This window comes from Oncorhynchus mykiss, chromosome 11 (genome assembly GCF_013265735.2).
Source record: "Oncorhynchus mykiss isolate Arlee chromosome 11, USDA_OmykA_1.1, whole genome shotgun sequence".
Taxonomy (NCBI): Eukaryota; Metazoa; Chordata; class Actinopteri; order Salmoniformes; family Salmonidae; genus Oncorhynchus; species Oncorhynchus mykiss.
In genome coordinates this window covers 74,354,031-74,375,645 of record NC_048575.1, presented here as the reverse complement: position 1 = coordinate 74,375,645, position 21,615 = coordinate 74,354,031, and the positions used below count along the sequence as shown (strand labels likewise).

The following is a 21,615-nucleotide window of genomic DNA, read 5'->3' as shown; positions in this document are numbered from 1 at the left end:
AATCCATTGTTAGAGTTGTTTGTTAGCTAGCTAGCGAATTTGAGACATATTAACATTGACATGAAATCAGTCAAAACACCTAAAAAAGAATGAAACCTTTATTTAACTAGGCAAGTCAGTTAAGAACAAATTATTATTTACAATGACGGCCTACCCTGGCCAAACCCTAAACCGGACGATGCTGGGCCAATTGTGTGCCGCCCTATTGGACTCCCAATCACAGCTGGTTGACTATTGTCCAAAATAATGAAAAAACGGAGCAAAGTAGCGTACAGTGCTGAGAATGTTATTTCTTATCTTTTAGGAGTAACGGTTTGTTAATGAAGAGCAGCTGATTGGTTGAAGAATCCATTTGAGATATCCAAACTGGTGGAGAGAGTACTGGGTAAAGTGAAGGCTGTGAGGATCACGAGAGGAGGGCTTGTTTAGATTTTTTTTGTACTTCTGAGGATCAGAAGGAATGTGTGTTGCGTCTTATCCGATTTGAGAAGTTTGACGTGTCGGTTGTGTCTCTTTGGAACATGACACCCCCCAAGGGGGTAATATCTGGCGTCTCGTGGGAAGTGGATGTTGCAGAGATGAAAAATATTAAAGGAGTGATTGATGCACATCGCATGAATTGTGTGGTGAATGAAGAAAAAGTGAAGGGCATAAGTTATTTCGTTTTTTGATATGGAGTCTCTCCCTACTCAAGTGCAGTTGGGGTATATTAACTACAGAGTCAGAGCATTTATCCCAAGACCAATGCAGTGTGATCACTGTAAAGCTTTTGGACATGTTTCAAGTGTTTGCAGAAAGTTGAAGCCAAGTTGTGGAAAAGATTGTTTCATGTGTTATAAGTGATGAATATGTGACATGTTGTAATTGTGGTGGGAACCATGAAGACACATCTTTGGAATGCCCGACAAGGCTGAAAAAGAATGAGGTGGCCAAAGTCAGGGTTGTCCTGCTGCCTTTCACCAGCAGGACCCAGATATGTTATAAAGGTTAAATAAAAAATTAAATAAATATGTTAAAGGTTAAGAAGGTGGACTTTGTGGCCTTTATAGCTATGGTGATTAGTGGCACTGCCAAAGTGGAGAGGAAGTCCAGGAAAATAGATATTGTGTATGCGGCTCCTGGCTGGATCTGAAAGACTTCTTCGCAGAGGAGTTGCATGGAGTATTGTCACAAGCCATACCACCCTCTCAGGCTCTTGATATGGAGATTTGAAAGAAGAAATTAGTGGGAGTTTTGTTTTTGTCAATGTACTATTTTTATTTGGGTGGATTAAGTTTGTTTTCCCTATCACATATGAATTGAATTTTTACCTTGTTTTTTCAACCCTGTCCAGTTGGAGGGGGCAATACAGTTTTTTGGGGGTTTGTAGTCTGCCATAAAGCCCACACAAGAACAAGATGAAACGAGTCACTTACGATTCCTCACATGGCAGTTTCTTGTCATAGTTGGTAGCTATCTGGCCATCCAGAATCATAACTCACAGACTTCTGCCACATTGAAGTGTGCGCATCGTTTTTATGAAGTTGTCAGCTAACTTATGACAACAGGCACAACTCTGATATAAAGTAGTTTATTTTTACCAAGTTGTCGCTATTCCACTTATATCATTTGATTCGTAACAACCTAACCATTACGAAACTTCTATTCAATCAAATTAGCCTCACGTAGCAAACTAACAATTACATTTTTGGTTGACCAAATTCGATACTCATTGACTTCCATACAAAAAATCCTCACTTCGTGGATTTATTTTCGTGGACAGATTTTGGGCAGAGTAAAACCTCTCGCTTCGCCTTTTCCTCTCTGACTACAGTTAACAGTCAGATACTTATCCTTGGTTAAATATTAAACTACTGATTCTGTTTAGCTCTCGTCATAACGGCACTACACAGGCCGTACATATAAAGCTTCACACAAACGAGGGAAAGGTTTCCATTCAGTGTCTGGGGAAGATGGCGGCGACGTGTTCAATATTGCCCAAGGGCCAACTACTGTACAGGAATGCTGTCAAGCTGCAGGTCGCAAGGTAAAGTGAAAACGTTGGAAGTTTTAATTGCTAACATTTACTCGCATCTTTGATCAACAGAGAACGTGCTTAACTTAATCTTACACAGCGCAATTAAATACTTTGAGAATGTGAACCCTAATTATGTGAACTAGGTCGCTTTGAATCGTAGAGTAATTATATAAGGGACGATATATCCAACAATGTCTGCCTGCTAAATGTGTGCGTTATCTGCAAATGTTGGTCAAATTATGAAGGTTCAACGATTGAAAGGAGGAAACATCCTGATTAATGATGAAAAAGTTGCACTTACTGAGTCTACTAGCCTACTTTAATAATTTGCTGGGCACCTGAACTTTGACCCATTTCAAATGGGATCAACTGTGGTGTTATCACTTTTCCAATGCTGACACAATGTAACTAAACCCTATGACAACATGGCAACTGAATAAAACAAAAAACAACTACTCTATCCTTTCCTCTGACTGCAAATTCAAGTCAGCATGCAAAATTCCATATTCTATATTTTAAGCAATAATGCCCGATAAAGTGTGGTATATGGCCAATATACCATGGCTAAGGGCTGTTCCCCGCACGACTCAACATGGAGTGCCTGGATACAGCCCTTAGCTGTAGTATATTGGTCATATATCACAACCCCTGAGGTGCCTTATTGCAATTATAAACTGTTTACCAATGTAATTAGAGCAGTAAAAGTGTTTTGTCATACCCATGGTATATGGTCTGATATATCACAGCTGTCAGCCAATCAATATTCAGGGCTTGAACCAGCCAGTTTATAATGTCTTGTTATAATGTCTGTTATAAATGCTATATTTATTATTGCCAGCAGCATACCACCCTGCATACCACTGCTGGCTTGCTTCTGAAGCTAGGCAGGGTTGGGCCTGGTCAGTTCCTGGATGGGAGACCAGATGCTGCTGGAAGTGGTGTAGGAGGCACTCTTTCCTCTGGTCTAAAAAAATATCCCAATGCCCCAGGGCAGTGATTGGGGACACTGCCCTGTGTAGGGTGCCGTCTTTCGGATGAGACGTTAAACGGGTGTCCTGACTCTCTGAGGTCATTAAAGATCCCATGACACTTATTGTAAGAGTAGGAGTGTTAACCCCGGTGTCCTGGCTAAATTCCCAATCTGGTCCTCAAATCATCACGGTCACCTAATAATCCTCAGTTTACAATTTTCTAATTTTCTCCCCTGTAACTAATCCCCAGGTTGTTGTTGCAAATGAGAACATGTTCTCAGTCAACTTACCTGGTAAAATAACTGATAAATAAATAAATATTGGCCATATACCACTCCACTTCTGGCTTTATTGCTTTAATATACCACTGCTGTCAGCCAATCAGCATTCAGGGCTTGAACCACCCAGTTTATAATCCCACTTTTAAAGTGATCTACTGCTAGCCTACACTCAGCTTTTAACTGCTTTGCCAGCTTTTGCATTTCCATTCAATCCATCTGATTTGAGTCAGTGACACCAGAGCAGATGATCTGTAGGCCTGTCAGACTGCTTGGTCAATAACTTGATTCAACCAAGTTCTTCTGAGCCACTACTAATGGACAAATACATGACACTCTTGGATTTAAAATGGTAACACATCTTCACAAGTAATATTGGAAATCTTCTATGCAATATCCAAGGCAGGTTCTTGTAAATAAACACATGAGTAATGCTGTTCTCATTCAACTGACCATACTAACATAAATGGCTATTGATCACGCTCATACCCAGGGTGTAGGCTACTCATCATAGCGTGATAACTGCAGTGCCACCAGTGGACTCATTTAGATTTCATGGCCTATACTGATCAGACATGTTTCTATTGTATATCAATGCCAAGTTGCCTGATCCTGCAAAAACTCTAAATTATTTTGATTCTTTAAATTTGATTCTTGTGTAGGAGGTTTTCAGACAAAGGATGGTTCCAGTCTATGTTTGTGCACGAAGTGGAGGCAAGGAAAGATGCCCACTCCAACCTGCTGTCGAAGAGTGAGACCAGCGACCTCTACAAAATTCAGTGTATGTAATAATATATTATATCCTAGCTGCATCAACACATCTATATTATCTTCTGCAGGAGGGGTTGAGGTGTAATAATAAACTAAATGTGAGACAAATGCAGAAAATGATGTTGAATTGGATTAATTTGCTTTGTTTTTATCAATTTTATCGATTTTATCAATCCGTCTCTTTGGAAAACAGTGAAAGGATCATCATAATTTAAGGCATATTATTGCACCAAGGGACCTACAGGAAGATGGATGCAGATCTGTGGCTAAATGAAGTGAGAATGTGTAATTACATGGTATCATAACAATGCCATTATGTGTTTTGTTGTGACAAAAATGTAATTAGAAATGTCTAGTTCTCATCACATACTTTAACTTTGGATAGTTTGTCCTTTGACTTGTCTATAACTTTAGCCTGACCATTATAATCAGCAGGGAAATTGGGTTAGAAAGACCATTAAAACCAGCAGGGAAATTGGGTAGGAGGACGATGATCCAAAAATAGTTTATTTGCAGAAGGAATAACGCATTAGTCTAATAATATGACTGATGCTGCTCAGTATGTTATATGATATTTCCCTTTTTTTTTGCCTAATGTCCACCCACCGATATTCAGACTAGCTTATTCTGTCCCTTTCTCTCTCAGTTCACAATGTCAAGCCAGAGTGTCTGGAGGCGTACAACAATCTAGAGTGAGTTCATCTTTATTTTTTAGTTTTGCTCACATGTGCTGTAAATACTAACTGACAGTCTCCTCTTTTGGTCATTCACAGTAGATGTTTACTAGATATCTGTGAGTAGGACTGCACAATCGATGAAAATGCAGACAGATACAGTATCTGTGATATTGTGTCTTTATACGTTTCCATGAATTCAGGGCTGAGGTGCAGCACAAACTCCACTTAGACCAGGACTATCCCTGTGATGTTGTGGGGAGCTGGAATACTTGGTATGGTGACCAAGACCAAGCAGGTAAGTGGCAGAGACATCGGTGCATAACAACAGTGTCACAAAACCCTAATCGACTGTTATCTAATATGATCTGTTGATGTATTCTTATGTTCTCTGTTAACCCTGATCTAATGTTATCACATACCTTTTCCGTGAAGATAGGCCTCTTGTACAATGATGTCACTCACCAGAAGCATCTAGCTGATCGAGGTAAACAGTTTGGCCAATACATCACTGACCTCTGCTGTCTGTTTGTTGCAGTGCACCTTTGGCGGTATACAGGAGGCTACCCAGCATTGACTGAATGCTTGACCAAATTGAACAACAATAAGGTAGGCTGTGTAAACTATATGTTTTTAGCATTTTAAAAGCAATTAGAAATGATGTTCTGGACAAATCAGTACCACAACAGATCATTCAAAATGTATATCAAGTTATGTCAAATATTTGTAAATCTGATATTGTTATATACAGTTGAAGTCGGAAGTTTACATGCGCTTAGGTTGGAGTCATTAAAACTCGATTTTCAACCACTCCACACATTTCTTGTTAACAAACTATAGTTTTGGCAAGTCGGTTAGGACATCTACTTTGTGCATGACACAAGTAATTTTTCCAACAATTGTTTACAGGCAGATTATTTCACTTATAATTAACTGTATCACAATTCCAGTGGGTCAGAGGTTTACATACACTAAGTTGACTGTGCCTTTAAACTGCTTGGAAAAATCCAGAAAATGATGTCATGGCTTTAGAAGCTTTTGCTATTCTAATTGACATAATTTGAGTCAATTGGAGGTGTACCTTGGGATGTATTTCAAGGCCTACCTTCAAACTCTGTGCCTCTTTGCTTGACATCATGTGAAAATCAAAATAAATCAGCCAAGACCTCAGAAAATAAATTGTTGACCTCCACGAGTCTAGTTCATCTTTGGGAGCAATTTCCAAACGCCTGAAGGTACCACATCCATCTGTACAAACAATAGTACGCAAGGATAAACACCATGGGACCACATAGCCGTCATACCGCTCAGGAAGGAAACGCATTCTGTCTGCTAGAGATGAACGTACTTTGGCGCGAAAAGTGCAAATCAATTCCAGAACAACAGCATAGGACATTGTGAAGATGCTGGAGGAAACAGGTACAGAAGTATCTATAAAACGAGTCCTATATTGACATAACCTGAAAGGCCGCTCAGCAAGGAAGAAGCCACTGCTCCAAAACAGCCATAAAAAAAAGCCAGGCTACAGTTTGTAACTGCACATGGGGACAAAGATCGTACTTTTTTGGAGAAATGTCCTCTGGTCTGATGAAACAAAAATGAAAATGTTTGGCCATAATGACCATCGTTATGTTTGGAGGCTTGCAAGCCGAAGAACACCATCCCAACCGTGAAGCACGGCGGTGGCTACATCATGTTGTGGGGGTGCTTTGCTGCAGGAGGGACTGGTGCACTTCAGAAAAAGGATGACATCATGAGGAGGGAAATTATGTGTATATATTGAAGCAACATCTCAAGACATCAGTCAGGAAGTTAAGGCTTGGTCGCAAATGGGTCTTCCAAATGGACAATGACCCCCAGCATACTTACAAAGTTGTGTCAAAATGGCTTAAGGACAACAAAGTCAAGATATTGGAGTGGCCATCACAAAGCCCTGACCTCAATTCTATAGAGAATTTGTGGGCAGACCTGAAAAAGCGTGTGCGGGCAAGGAGGCCTACAAACCTCACTCAGTTACACAAGCACAGTAAGGAGGTATGTGACAATTCACCCAACTTATTGTGGGAGGCTTGTGGAAGGCTACCCGAAACATTTGACCCAAGTTAAACAATTTAAAGGCAATGCTACCAAATATGAATTGAGTATGTAAACTTCTTGTCCACTGGGAATGTGATGAAAAAAATAAAAGCAGAAAAAAATAATTCTCTCTACTATTATTCTGACATTTCACATTCTTATAATAAAGTGGTGATCCTAACTGACCTAAGACAGGGAATTTTTACTAGGATTAAATGTCAGGACTAAACTGAGTTTAAATGTATTTGGCTAAGGTGTATGTAAACTTCCGAATTCAACTGTATAAATATCAGAGTATCCTCATTGTTTTGGGGGGAAAGCATGGCTCTACTACTCGCTGACGTGAAACAACTATTCTTCTTTAGTTTACTAATTCATGAATTTCAAACAACATGAAACTGTTTTAAAGGAGTATCTGCACTTCAGGATGGAAAGGAGTAAAATGCTGGTCTCACGGCGGAACCAGCTTCTTCTAGAGTTCAGTTTCTGGAACGAGCCAACACCCAGAAATGGACCCAACATTTACGAGATGCGCTCATACAAACTCAAGGTAAGACACTGATTGGGACTAGAAACATGCAAACTGTGGTCATACAAACTTAAAGGGATACTTCAGGATTTTAGCAATGAGGCCCGTTATCTACTTCCCCAGAGTCCAATGACCTTGTGGATACCATTTTTATATATCTCCATTCAGTTTTAAGGAAGTCGTCAATTTACGTTAGCGCAATTGCCAACTAGCGGTAACGCAATGACTGGACGTCTATGGGAACAGCTAGCATGCAGACTTCCAGTCATTGCTCTAATGCTAGTTAGCATTTGTTCGCAAAACTACCTCTTAACTTCCTTCGTACTGGACGCAGATACAAAAAATAGGTACCCACAAGCTAATCTGACGCTGGGGAGGTAGATAATTGGGGAGGTAGACTTCATTGCCAAAATCCTGAACTATCCCTTTAAGATAAGTCTTGCAATGACCTAGACATACAAATTGCGCTCATAGAAACTCAAGGTAAGATACTGCTGTGAGGACACCCAGAGATATACAAACAGTGGCCCTACAGAACACAATGGACATCATGTACCTAAGATAAACGTCTAATCTCAAACACAACCAACATGTCTGGCTCGACTGTATCTAATCAGTATGTGGGCCTACGTCACGCTGCATTGTGTACAGAACTGTATGTTTTGATTGCAGCACCTGCATCTCTAGGAATATGGTATGTAAATGGGATGCTGTTGCATTCTGTAGGTGAAGGACACGGGTGGTTATGAAGTTAAACGTTTCCTGTCTTCATACTTCAGTGTAATTATCTCCAGTAGCTAGATTTCCATCTAATTAGCGAAAGATTTTCATGCGAATATTCTAGAATCTGCATAAAGAAAGTATGTGCATTTTTCCACCAATGGCATGTTTCCAGCAAATGGACTTGTTGAGGGTAACAATCAGTATGTGATGATGTAGTGCACACAAAATGTACTTTTTCGCTTATGTTTTCATGTTTTGTTTTATTTTACCTTTATTTAACTAGGCAAGTCAGTTAAGAGCAAATTCTTATTTTCAATGATGGCCTAGGAACAGAGGGTTAATTGCCTTGTTCAGGGGCAGAAAGTCATATTTTTACCTTGTCAGCTCAGGGATTCGATCTTGCAACCTTTCGGTTACTAGTCCAACGCTCTAACCACTGTACCGAATAAAAATCTATGTGTTCAATGTGTTTCCATTGCATTTTCAACTCTACCGATTAGTTTTATCACAGAAACGGTTGCATTAAATAGCAAATGTGCCTACTCTGGTCTTGCAACCTGCGCAATAGCTAACAGCTCTTAGATATAGTGCATGCAAGGCTGTGTGGGTTGTCTAGTCTACAATCAGTGGAGGCAGCTGAGGGGCGGAAGGCTCATAATAATGGCTGGAATGGAGCAAATCAAATGTTATTTGTCACATGTGCTGAATACAACAGGTGTAGTAGACCTTACAGTGAAATGCTTACTTACATAACCAACAGTGCAGTTTTAAGAAGAAAAAAAAGATGAAAATACAGATAAAGACTAAAAAATATATATTATAATTATATACGATTTTTTTTTTTACAATATCAATATTACAAATAATTAACTAGCAACAGTAGCGAGGCTATACACATGGGATTCTGGTACAGAGTTAATGTGCAGGGGCACCAGTTAGCCGAGGTAATTGAGGTACAGTGGGGCAAAAAAGTATTTAGTCAGCCACCAATTGTGCAAGTTCTCCCACTTAAAAAGATGAGAGAGGCCTGTAATTTTCATCATATGTACACTTCAACTATGACAGACAATTTTTTTTTTAAATCCAGAAAATCACACTGTAGGATTTTTAATGAGTTTATTTGCAAATTATGGTGGAAAATAAGTATTTGGTCAATAACAAAAGTTTATCTCAATACTTTTTTATATACCCTTTGTTGGCAATGACAGAGGTCAAACGTTTTCTGTAAGTCTTCACAAGGTTTTCACACACTGTTGCTGGTATTTTGGCCCATTCCTCCATGCAGATCTCGTCTAGAGCAGTGATGTTTTGGGGCTGTTGCTGGGCAATACGGACTTTCAACTCCCTCCAAAGATTTTCTATGGGGTTGAGATCTGGAGACTGCCTAGACCACTCCAGGACCTTGAAATGCTTCTTACGAAGCCACTCCTTCGTTGCCTGGGCGGTGTGTTTGGGATCATTGTCATGCTGAAAGACCCAGCCACGTTTCATCTCCAATGCTCTTGCTGATGGAAGGAGGTTTTCACTCAAAATCTCACGATACATGGCTCCATTCATTCTTTCCTTTACACGGATCAGTCGTCCTGGTCCCTTTGTAGAAAATGAGCCCCAAAGCATGATGTTTCCACCCCCATGCTTCACAGTAGGTATGGTGTTCTTTGGATGCAACTCAGCATTCTTTGTCCTCCAAACACGACGAGTTTAGTTTTTACCAAAAAGTTATATTTTGGTTTGATTTGACCATATGACATTCTCCCAATCTTCTTCTGGATCATCCAAATGCTCTCTAGCAAACTTCAGACGGGCCTGGACATGTACTGGCTTAAGCAGGGGGACACGTCTGGGACTGCAGGATTTGAGTCCCTGGCGGCGTAGTGTGTTACTGATGGTAGGCTTTGTTACTTTGGTCCCAGCTCTCTGCAGGTCATTCACTAGGTCCCCCCGTGTGGTTCTGGGATTTTTGCTCACCGTTCTTGTGATCATTTTGACCCCACGGGGTGAGATCTTGCGTGGAGCCCCAGATCGAGGGAGATTATCAGTGTTCTTGTATGTCTTCCATTTCCTAATAATTGCTCCCACAGTTGATTTCTTCAAACCAAGCTGCTTACCTATTGCAGATGTAGTCTTCCCAGCCTGGTGCAGGTCTACAATTTTGTTTCTGGTGTCCTTTGACAGCTCTTTGGTCTTGGCCATAGTGGAGTTTGGAGTGTGACTGTTTAAGGTTGTGGACAGGTGTCTTTTATACTGATAACAAGTTCAAACAGGTGCCATTAATACAGGTAATGAGTGGAGGACAGAGGCGCCTCTTAAAGAAGAAGTTACAGGTTTGTGAGAGCCAGAAATCTTGCTTGTTTGTAGGCGACCAAATACTTATTTTCCACCATAATTTGCAAATAAATTCATTAAAAATCCTACAATGTGATTTTCTGGATTTTTTTTCCATTTTGTCTGTCATAGTTGAAGTGTACCTATGATGGCCTCTCTCATCTTTTTAAGTGGTAGAACTTGCACAATTGGTGGCTGACTAAATACTTTTTTACCCCACTGTAACTCGCTTAGCCTACCCCTACCACTGAACTAAAGGGTAGAGCTGACGCTTTCAAGGAGCGGGACTCTAACCCAGGAGCTTATAAGAAATACCTCTATGCCCTCCTATGAACCATCAAACAGGCAAAGCGTTAATACAGGACTAAGATCGAATCATACTAAACCTGCTCTGACACTCGTCGGATGTGGCAGGGCTTGCAAACTATTAGACTACAAAGGGAAGCACAGCCATGAGCTGCCCAGTGACACGAGCCTACCAGACGAGCTAAATAACCTCAATGCTCGCTTCGAAGCAAGTAACACTGAAACATGCATGAGAGCATCAGCTGTTCCAAACGACTGTGTGATCAAGCTCTCTGCAGCTGATGTGAGTAAGACCTTTAAATAGGTCAACATTCAGAAGGCCGCAGGGCCAGGTGTATTACCAGGACGTCTAGCCCGAGCATGCATTGACCAACTGGCAAATGTCTTCACTTATCACGTTTGATGGTAAGACCCAGGTGCAGACAATGTCGAAATAACAAAAGTTTATTACTCGAACAGGGGCAGGCAAAAGGACAGGTAAAGGGCAGAAAGGTGGGGCAAAGGTACAGGACGGCAGACAGGCTCAGGGTCAGGGCAGGCAGAAAGGACAAACTGGGAAAACTAGAAAACAGGAATATGGACAAGGCAGGAGCAAGGGGAAAATGCTGGTAGGTTTGAGGAACAAAATGAACTGGCAACAGACAAACAGAGAATACAGGTATAAATACACAGGGGATAATGGGGAAGATGGGTGACACCTGGAGGGGGGTGCAGACAAGCACAAAGACAGGTGAAACAAATCAGGGTGTGACAACACCCACCTCTCTAGGGATGCCACCTGAAGTCCTACCTTGGCGCATACCTGGTTGAGCGGGGTGCCAGCGCTGGAACTCGAGATGAGGCCTGGGTCCTGGACGTCACTTGCGGAGACCCAGCACCCATCCTCCGGACCATAACCCTCCCAGTCAACCAGTTACTGGAATCCCCTGCCCCGAGGTCAAACCTTCAGGATACGTCTCACCATGTATGCCGGTCGGCCGTCGATGAAACGGGGGAGAGGGGTGGGCCTGGAAACAGGAGACAAGGGGCAGTCAGACATGGTTTTAACTCTAGACACAGAAAGGGTAGGAAAAATACGGAGGGTACGGGGGAACAGAGGACGAACAGCAGAGGGGCTAATGATCTTGGAGCAGGGGGGAAAGGTCTCGGCTTCCGGGGCTGTAGCCGCAGCAATATTGCGACGTACCAGTGCCTCAGGCCTGACCTTCTTGGATACCAGTCGGTGCTGTGGAAGCGAAGTTGCCAGAGCCTTACTGAACCCCTCCCGGAGGTCCTGGTACTCTGCGTAGCTGGCGGAGAGGTCCGGGGCAATTTCCAAGCCCCAGGAAGACATCCCGGGGCAGGCAGAGCTGATTTCAGGCAATGAGTGTGGCAGGACAGGCTCCAGCCCACAATGGCACCAGTAGCCCAGTCAATGGAGGGATTGTGTCGTTGGAGCCAAGAGAATCCCAATACCACGGAACCTGCGGAGACTCAACCAGCAGAAATTGGATCGTCTCGCTGTGGTTTCCCCGACACTCGTAGGTTGACGTGGGTGGTCGGGTGGGTGACCCGGCCTATAGAGCAACTGTCCAGCGCTCTAACACCCATGGGAATCGAGAGGGGTTGTGTGGGGATGCCCAGCTCGGACGCCAGGGTAACGTCCATGAGACTCACGTCGGCCCCCCGAGTCGATGAATACCTGGAGAGACTTGGACTGGTCACCCCACCGCAGGTTGGCACGGAGAGGGGTGCGAGCAAGGGGAGACAGAAAAGGATCTTTAAGGCCCACCAGTGTACTCGCTCCAACAAATGAGCTAGGTCTGTTGAAGGGACAGGTAGACACATAATGACCGGCAGTATCGCAATACTGACAACTCTGGGTCTCAAATCTGCATACGCTTTTGGCTGGAGACGGCCTAGCCCTGCCGAGCTGCATTGGCTCGGGAAGAGATGAATCGGCAGTCTCGGGAGGCTCTTGGGGGGACTCGGGTAAGCTCGGATCCTCTCGGGGACATAGACGCCGGAGTTCATCAGATACAAGGTGGAATCCTTGAGTGAGCGATTGGGACTGTAATCAGACCTCTTCTCCATCCTACGTTCCCGTAGCCGATCATCGGTCCGGATGGTTAAAGCGATGAGTGAGTCAAGATCTGTTGGTAGTTCTCGGGCTGCCAGCTCATCCTTTACCTCCTCCGATAATCCGTGCAGGAATGTGTCGAACAGCGCTTTCGGGTTCCATGTACCCTCCGCTGCTAGCGTACGGAACTCCACCACATGCATAGTCTGCCAAACTGAGGGTGTCCTGCCGAAGCTTGAGTAACTTCCGGGCAGCCTCTCTCCCGGACACTAAGCCTCAAACTTTTCTCACCTCCGCAACGAATACCTCCAGACTGAGGCAGAAGGCGGATTGTTGCTCCCACACCGCCGTGGCCCAGGCGAGTGCCCTCCCGAACATTAGCGTAATAATGTACACTATCTTTGAGTGGTCTGAGGGTAACGAAGAAGGCTGCAGCTCGAAAACGAGGGAGCATTGGGAGAGAAAAGCCCTGAGGGTTCTGGTATCTCCATCGTAGCGCTTCGGGGAGGTAAGCGGGGTTCCTGGGAAACCGGGGTGATTGCACTGCTACCAGCCAGGTTACTGACTGGCTGGGAGGTAACCGTCGTGGTAGGCTGCCTGGTAGGCAACCCACGGAATTGCTCCCGCAATGCGTCCAATGCTAGGTTGTGACATTCGGCAACGTCCTGGAACCCTTACATCAGAACATGAAGCAACTCCTCATGTCTACTATTCATTAACTACAGCTCAACGTTCAACACCATAGTGCCTTCAAAACTCATCACTAAGCTAAGGACCCTGGGACTAAACACCTTCCTCTGCAACTGGATCCTGGACTTCCTGACGGGCCGCCCCTAGGTGGTAAGGGTAGGTAACAACACATCCGCCACACTGATCCTCAACACGGGGGCCCCTCAGGGGTGTGTGCTCAGTCCCCTCCTGTACTCCCTGTTAACTCATGACTGCACGGCCAGGCACAACTCTAACACCATCATTAAGTTTGCAGATGACACAACAATGGTAGGCCTGATCACCAACAACGATGAGACAGCCTATAAGGAGGAGGTGAGGGACCTGACCATGTGTTGCAAGGAAAACAACCTCTCCCTCAACGTGATCAAGACAAAGGAGATGATTGTGGACTACAGGAGAAGGAGGGCACGCCCCCATTCTCATCAACGGGGCTGTAGTGGAGCAGGTTGAGAGCTTCAACTTCCTTGGTGTCCACATCAACAACAAACTAGAATGGTCCAAACACACTAAGACAGGTGTTGAAGAGGGTACAACAAAGCCTATGCTTATTTACAGTCGTAGCCTAAAGTTTTGAGAATGACACAAATATTAATTTCCACAAAGTTTGCTGCTTCAGTGTCTTTAGATATTTTTGTCAGATGTTACTATGGAATACTGAAGTATAATTACAAGCATTTCATAAGTTTCAAAGTATTTTATTGACAATTACATGAAGTTGATGCAAAGAGTCAATATTTGCAGTGTTGACCCTTCTTTTTCAAGACTTCTTCAATCCGCCATGGCATGCTGTCAATTAACCTCTGGGCCCCATCCTGACTGATGGCAGCCCATTCTTGCATAATCAATGCTTGGAGTTTGTCAAAATTTGTGGGGTTTTGTTTGTCCACCCGCCTCTTGAGGATTGACCACAAGTTCTCAATGGGATTAAGGTCTGGGGAGTTTCCTGGCCATGGACCCAAAATATCGATGTTTTTGTTCCCTGGGCCACTTAGTTGTCACTTTTGCCTTATGGCAAGGTGCTCCATCATGCTGGAAATGTTATTGTTCGTCACCAAACTGTTCCTGGACGGTTGGGAGAAGTTGCTCTCGGAGGATGTGTTGGTACCATTCTTTATTCATGGCTGTGTTCTTAGGCAAAATTGTGAGTTTGCCCACTCCCTTGGCTGAGAAGCAACCCCACACATGAATGGTTTCAGGATGCTTTACTGTTGGCATGACACAGGACTGATGGTAGCGCTCACCTTGTCTTCTCCGGAAAAGCTTTTTTCCGGATGCCCCAAACAATCGGAAAGCGGATTCATCAGAGAAAATGACTTTACCCCAGTCCTCAGCAGTCCAACCCCTTTACCTTTTGCGAATATCAGTCTGTCTCTTATGTTTTTCCTGGAGAGAAGTGGCTTCTTTGCTGCCCTTCTTGACACCAGGCCATCCTCCAAAAGTCTTCGACTCACTGTGCGTGCAGATGCACTCACATCTGCCTGCTGCCAATCCTGAGCAAGCTCTGTACTGGTGGTGCCCCGATCCCGCAGCAGAATCAACTTTAGGAGACGGTCCTGGCGCTTGCCGGACTTTGTTGGGCGCCCTGAAGCCTTCTTCACAACAATAGAACCGCTCTCCTTGAAGTTCTTGATGATCCAATAAATGGTTGCAATCTTACTGGCAGCAATATCCTTGCCTGTGAAGCCCTTTTTGTGCAAAGCAATGATGACGGCACGTGTTTCCTTGCAAGTAACCATGGTTGACAGAGGAAGAACAATTATTCCAAGCACCAACCTCCTTTTGAAGCTTCCAGTCTGTTATTCGAACTCAATCAGCATGACAGAGTGATCTCCAGGCTTGTCCTCGTCAATACTCACACTTGTGTTAACGAGAGAATCACTGACATGATGTTAGCTGGTCCTTTTGTGGCAGGGCTGAAATGCAGTGGAACTTTTTTGGGGGGGATTCAGTTAATTTGCATGGCAAAGTTAATTTGCATGGCATGGATCACTCTTCATAACATTCTGGAGTATATGCAAATTGCTATTATACAAACTGAGGCAGCAGACTTTGTGAAAATTAATATTTGTGTCATTCTCAAAACTTTTGGCCACGACTGTATATGTAAGTAGAGGTAAAGTGAATATGCATGGATAATAAACAGAGTAGCTTCAGCGTAAAAATGGAAACCATGTGTTTGATGTATGTGATAGAATTCCACTTATTCCGCTTTAGACATTAACATGTGCCCGTCCTCCCCAATTAAGATGCCACCAACATCCTGTAGTCTACATGATGAGATTATTATGGAAAATAGCGAGAATATTTTTATTTGTCAAAAGGCAGTCAAACATCGATCATCATGTCATCAAAGTAAGACCCTCGATATTTGTTAGAAAGCAGTGTCAAGCTCATCGCCGTACACTTTCACCACCATGTGAAGTTCATCATTACTTAGTTCATCTGTAGCCTAATAAACCGTTTTCCAAGTCATGGTGGGAGGACCACACATTATATCATTGCTTGACTCTAAGTTTACTTCAATATGATGGTTATTATGTAAATATTTGTGCATCAAAGCGTTTCCACAGCCATTTCCCGCGTAATTAATTTTAACGACACAAAAAGATCCCACCATGTCGAACTAACATTATCTGTCGACATTTATGCATTGATGTCGTGAGAGGCGTGATCATTTTTTTTAATACGATATGACTTTACTTGCATAAAAACTGGATGGAAATGTGGTTAAAGACATTGTTTTCTTTTTCTCAACCAACTTTTAGCCTGGAACGATGATTGAATGGGGGAATCATTGGTAAGACTTCTCATGAGACTGCAATATGTACATTGTTTGAAAGAAATGTGCATGTACCATATGCATCTAAGTTGCATGTCATTTTTTGTAAATAATTAATGCAGAAATAAAGCTGGTAATAGGTCATATCAGTAAATGTTTCAGTAGAATGTCAAATATGTCCAATATTGACTGTATTCATTACCTATCTTGATAGGGCGAGGGCGATCAAACATCGACAGGAGAACAATGAGGCAGTTGGAGGGTTCTTCTCTCAGATAGGAGACCTGTATGAAGTTCATCATCTGTGGGGTGAGTCGGCTGATGATACCCGTATGCAAAACATTGACACTATTTTATCAAATGAAGCCAAACAATGCTGTGTGTTTGTGACAGACAGTTTACTACTATCAATACACACACTATGGTGCAACACGTTGGATTATTGTTTATTCTGTATGTCAATGTCTCTTGTACCTGCCCCTATTTGTATATTATGAATACATGCATACTAAATCATTTGTTCCATCTACAGCCTATAAAGACCTTCAATCCAGAGAAGAGACAAGAAACTCTGCCTGGCAGAAGGAGGGATGGGATTCTAGTGTCTATTATACAGGTAGGAAAGAATACACACAAAAGAAACACATAGACATCAATCAAAACCTCTCTGGCAATGCATTGTGCTTTTTGTCTTCAACTGTGAGAGATTCTTCAAAATAATCAGGTTTTTCAATTGCATCAAACTCAGTATCCCACTAGGTTTGTAAGTCTAAATGAATTGTCTTGTGGGCTGTCGGATCAGACTCACTGAAGTACATCCGTGAATACTGATCATTTCAAATCATTTAATGAAAACCCTGTATTACTCCGTCTTGACACAAAATATAGGCTGCTGTCTTTTTTTCAGTGTTTCCCAACTTCGTTCCTCGGTTACCCCCAATAGTACCGTGGACAAACTCATCCAGGGCTTGATGATTAGTTGACAAGTTGAATCAGGTGTGCTTGTCTGGGGCTACAATAAAAATGTGTACAGTTGAGGGTACTCACGGATTGGAGTTGAGAAAAATGGTTTTAGATGTTTGATGTTGAGCTCTAACCTCTCTCTCTGTCACATCTCCTCTCCTAGTGCCTTTGATCAGGAGCATGGAGTCTAGGATTATGATTCCTACAAAGAGTTCACCTCTGCAATAACCAGATTCAGTCAAGATACCGTTCTGGAAGACCAAAGCGAGAACAGATTATGGGCATTTTTCCATCGTGTCTCTCTGTCTTTTTCTCTTTTGTTGTAGGTGCAGACAACTTGTCATGTAAAGCTTGAATCTATGAACTGTGGTATATGGAACCTTTTGATGAAAACTAATGTTTTGATGCACTGGCAAGCCCTCAGTTTGAAGACTGCATTCAAAATAGAATCCAGTTTCCATTTTTGCTACCATGGTGAATAGGGGAGAGATTTTATTTCACCTAAATTGATAGATAAATTATATTTCGGGTGAATTATGTGCCAGACAAGGGAAAGGAAATCTTCAATAACTTCAATAAGGTATGAAGTAGCTATGAAACTATGAATTAATAGCTATGATAGGGAAATGAACTAGTTGCTACTGTATTATCATTATGCATCTTGAGTGTGTGAACATACAGGAGTAAGAAATGCCTACTCAGTGGATATGTAGAAGCATATGCCATATCTCAGGTATAAGAAACCTATAGGTCAATGTGAGCTAATGTGAGTCTCTTCCTTTGTCAACCATCGACCAGAAGTAAATCAATAGACATAAGTAGATGCATCTTTGAAATGAGAAACATGAACACTGGATTATTAAATGCTATGTGATCTTTTTCTATGTCTCATTGATTGTGTTTTATCTTCTTGTGTGATAGTGTCATGTTAATCTATTGAATTTAATATTATTTGACCTGGAAATGTATTAAGTGAATGGAAATATGTTTTTGCAGTGGTGGTATTGCAGACCCCAAGTTACAAACACTGTTCTAGAATTGTTCATATTTTTCTGTATAGGTGTGATAATTAGGCTATGGGTATCAGATATTGTTATATCAGAATATGTTATTATACACTCCCCTTCGTATTTATTTGGACAGTGAAGCTAAAACTTTTAATTTGGACAAATTCATGTGTGTAGCTTTAAGAGCAGGGGGCGTGTTATTATATGATGCCTTTTATTTGAATATACAGTAGTGGAGTCAGATTGCGTCTGATGTTTTTCTCTTTATCTGTGACTGACTAATGCAAGACATACAGTTAAATAACTATGCAGCAAGCGTCTAGTCCTCAGGAATGAACATAACACACTCAAAACGTTAATTTAGGAACCTTTTATTGGATCGTTCCTGTAAATAGTCAAGCATTCATTCAAACCAACTAAGGGATTGCGCTATTCAGAACCATGGATTTGCACATTCTGGATCACAGACTGCGAGTGACCAGCATTTGCAAAAATGGTCTGGTCAATTTCACTCACCCCCTCATCAAACTAATTTTCCTGCGGAACAGAGCAAGGTAAGGTTGTTTGCATGACGAGATTATTTTAGCTAATTTAAAACAGTCAGCGATCCTAAAACCAGCAACAACAACAACAAAAAAGCAGTTCGCACTCGCTGATAGCAGACATGCTTGCTAGCTAACGTTTGCTAGTTTGTTAATCCTGTCTCACATTCATCTGCTATGTAAATGTCATGATATACTGTAGTTAGCGACGCTATCCCGTTCAATTAAGGCCGTAATTGTGCATGTCATGCTATGTCGATGTAGCCAGCTGCACCCCTAAACAATGATTAAAACGTGGACCAGAGGTAACCAGACAATTTAATGTGGTGCACTGTTTATTGTACTTGCCGTCAATGAATGAGCACACCAGTCCAAAATGTAGTAGTGTTTAATTTTTCTATACTAATATCAGTCTTTCATTTGCTGAAACAGTAGCTCAGTAAATGTTTAGCTATTATTTTGAAGAGTGATCATTAGAAAACCTAAAGTATGTTTAGTTGTTATAGGCCTATTGGTAACTATGCCAACAAACAAAACACGTATTCAGTGTTCAGATACAGGTGGTCTTTGGGCAGAGCAATTGTCTAGTCAACCCCACCTCACTTTCACTGTTTTCTATTCAGGTACTTGTCTGTTCTTACATGATATTATGATGATGAAAGCACTTTCCTTTCAATGGGACCTAATCACTTCCCCAAGACTTGTCATGGCAAAGGCAGCTCTCTGGAAATTCATCTTTAAAGAGCCTGAATATAAAGCTTTTAAAGTGTCTGGAACGGATGGTGGCTGCAGTGGCAATTTTTAGTTAATCCCTGGAAATCCTGCCTTTGTTATGTAATTGTTTATGACTCGGCCTGTCCTGCATATGCATCAGCCGGAAGAAAGGATTAAACATCTAGCAGTAACTATACAGGCTAGCAGTATATTGTATAGTAGTAGCCTATATAATTGTAGGCCTATGAATTCAGAGGTGGAAAGGAGGCTCAACATACACAGTAGGCCTACATAGTTTGGGAAGAAATGCCATCCATGCCAAGTTGGAGAAGGCTGTTTTTAAAAGGTGATTTTTATAGCCTAGACCCCACTTTGTGTTCTGCGAAGTCTAAGCAGCTCTACTGGCAGTCTTCAAGGACTTGCTTATCATAAAGGTTTCACAGATCAATCCAGTAACATCAGTCTACCAGCTCAGGCGCCATACTCGTCTGACAAGCGTCACTGATGATAGAATTGGCCTTGACCCTCACCCACCCCCCCCCCCCCCCGACACTTCCTTTAGATGTGTAGAGACATGTACACACTGGATATATTGCTCAATGATAGCTTCTAAAGGTGTTAGTCACCCAAAGAGTTCCTCAGCTTCTCCCTCCAGTGAGTCATTAGTAGGTTATTCATTGTACCTGCTGGCTTATGGTCAGCTACTAGGGTTGAATCCAAAGAAAAGTCAGAATGAAGTAGAATTGCCCTGTCATGCAGTAACAGCTTAGGGACTTAGGCTGTTAACCTACATGGGTTTTGTCTCCCTTTGTTGTTGCTTTGTAGTTATGTCATATTCTGTTGTGTCCTGGTTGTTTTCCTGTTTTGGAGTAAGGATCAGGCCATGTGGAAAAATAATGGTTTAGACTGAATTGTTTTGAGTTACCATGAATGCATTTGGGGAACATAACAACAACCCTAATATAAACAATGTTTATTTTTTTTATTTTTTTTTTAGACCGCTTCACAATATAATTGGTTTTAGACTACAGATCTCCCTCTTGTAGGGCTCTGCAATAAATTAGAGTATAGGGCACAAAATCACTCAAAAGCAAACAACCATAGAAGGAATTTTCAGGATAGGCTACCTAACCAGTCAGCACAGTATAGTAGCAAGCAGATCTTGTAAGCTGTTTTTTCTTGTTTACAGCTCTGTCTGACAGTTTCTTCAGTAGCATAATTCTCATTCCGCAACAATCTATTGTAGAATATCTGTGTGAGTGTGTTATTGAATCTTAAGTAGCCTACTCTAGTGTTCAGCAATAACCAGCTGGTAATGGTAACTTTATTGATCATCGCTCTCTCTCACCAAGTTTCTGTTTCTTCTTGGCAGTGTTATTCTTCTGCTGAAATAAGCACCGTCAGCCTTCATGATAAGGGTTTGAAGGAAAGGTTAAGGAGAAGGATTATCTCTCTCCCAGCTGAATTTAGTGTCTGCTACAGTGTTAATCTCTAAGGCTGTGGTGGTGGTCAGGGATGCACACTCATACTGTATAATGTTAGTCAGTAGCCTATGTTGCTGCCTGCCCCCTGACCTCTGCAGCTTGCTGACGAGAGAGCATGGGTCGCAACTCTGAGCCAAAATTAATGTGGATTTCTTTTCTCCATTTGCCTTCTACAGTAGGCAGTCAAGGGCCCTTGGTTAGCAGCAGGGGGAGAGCTGGGTAAACTTCATCCATTGTTCATTCAAAGACACTCTGTGAAAGTGGAACGCCCATTAGGTCAGCCTCTAGCCAATCGCAAGTTTAGACACATACACCATGTTCATCCAGAGTTGGTGGGAGATGGTTCATAACACAGAACGCCATCACGGCTCACAACCCTCACCTTTCCTCTGATGGAACGCCAGTTCTCTCCTCTGTATTGGTAAAGAACATCATTTTGAGTGCCATGTTTTTCAAGTCTCTCTCTTTCACTTGCTCTCTTGCCCTCACACCACAAAATAAATAAATTGTTTGTCACCAATCATAAATGTGCTGACTGTGCCTTTGTTGCATCATGGAGACACATGAGAATGGAATGGATGTTGACTTTTATTATCTAAGGCTGGAATAAAGAATTAGAATGTTAATGTAGAAGCTTTTTTAGAAAATCTAGAATGACTAGCACA

The 21,615-nt window shown here is 42.2% G+C and overlaps 2 protein-coding genes across 2 annotated transcripts in view; both read left to right on the top strand.

Annotated features, from left to right (window-relative positions):
• Positions 1–1,882: 1,882 nt before the first annotated feature.
• Positions 1,883–18,083, top strand: nipsnap1 (nipsnap homolog 1 (C. elegans)). The gene is made up of 10 exons (XM_021622140.2): positions 1,883–2,026; positions 3,929–4,047; positions 4,684–4,729; positions 4,915–5,009; positions 5,250–5,320; positions 7,197–7,337; positions 16,227–16,258; positions 16,455–16,549; positions 16,773–16,856; positions 17,367–18,083. The coding sequence occupies exons 1-10, from the start codon at positions 1,953–1,955 to the stop codon at positions 17,429–17,431; spliced, it is 822 nt and encodes a 273-aa protein (XP_021477815.1). The 5' UTR covers positions 1,883–1,952; the 3' UTR covers positions 17,432–18,083.
• Positions 18,084–18,423: 340 nt separating this feature from the next.
• Positions 18,424–21,615, top strand: part of LOC110535112 (cytosolic arginine sensor for mTORC1 subunit 1) — a 30,093-nt gene continuing 26,901 nt past the window's right edge. The window contains exon 1 of the mRNA XM_036936300.1: positions 18,424–18,764. Coding sequence (XP_036792195.1) covers positions 18,652–18,764 — 113 coding nt within the window. The 5' untranslated portion in view covers positions 18,424–18,651. The remainder of the gene's footprint in view (positions 18,765–21,615) is intronic.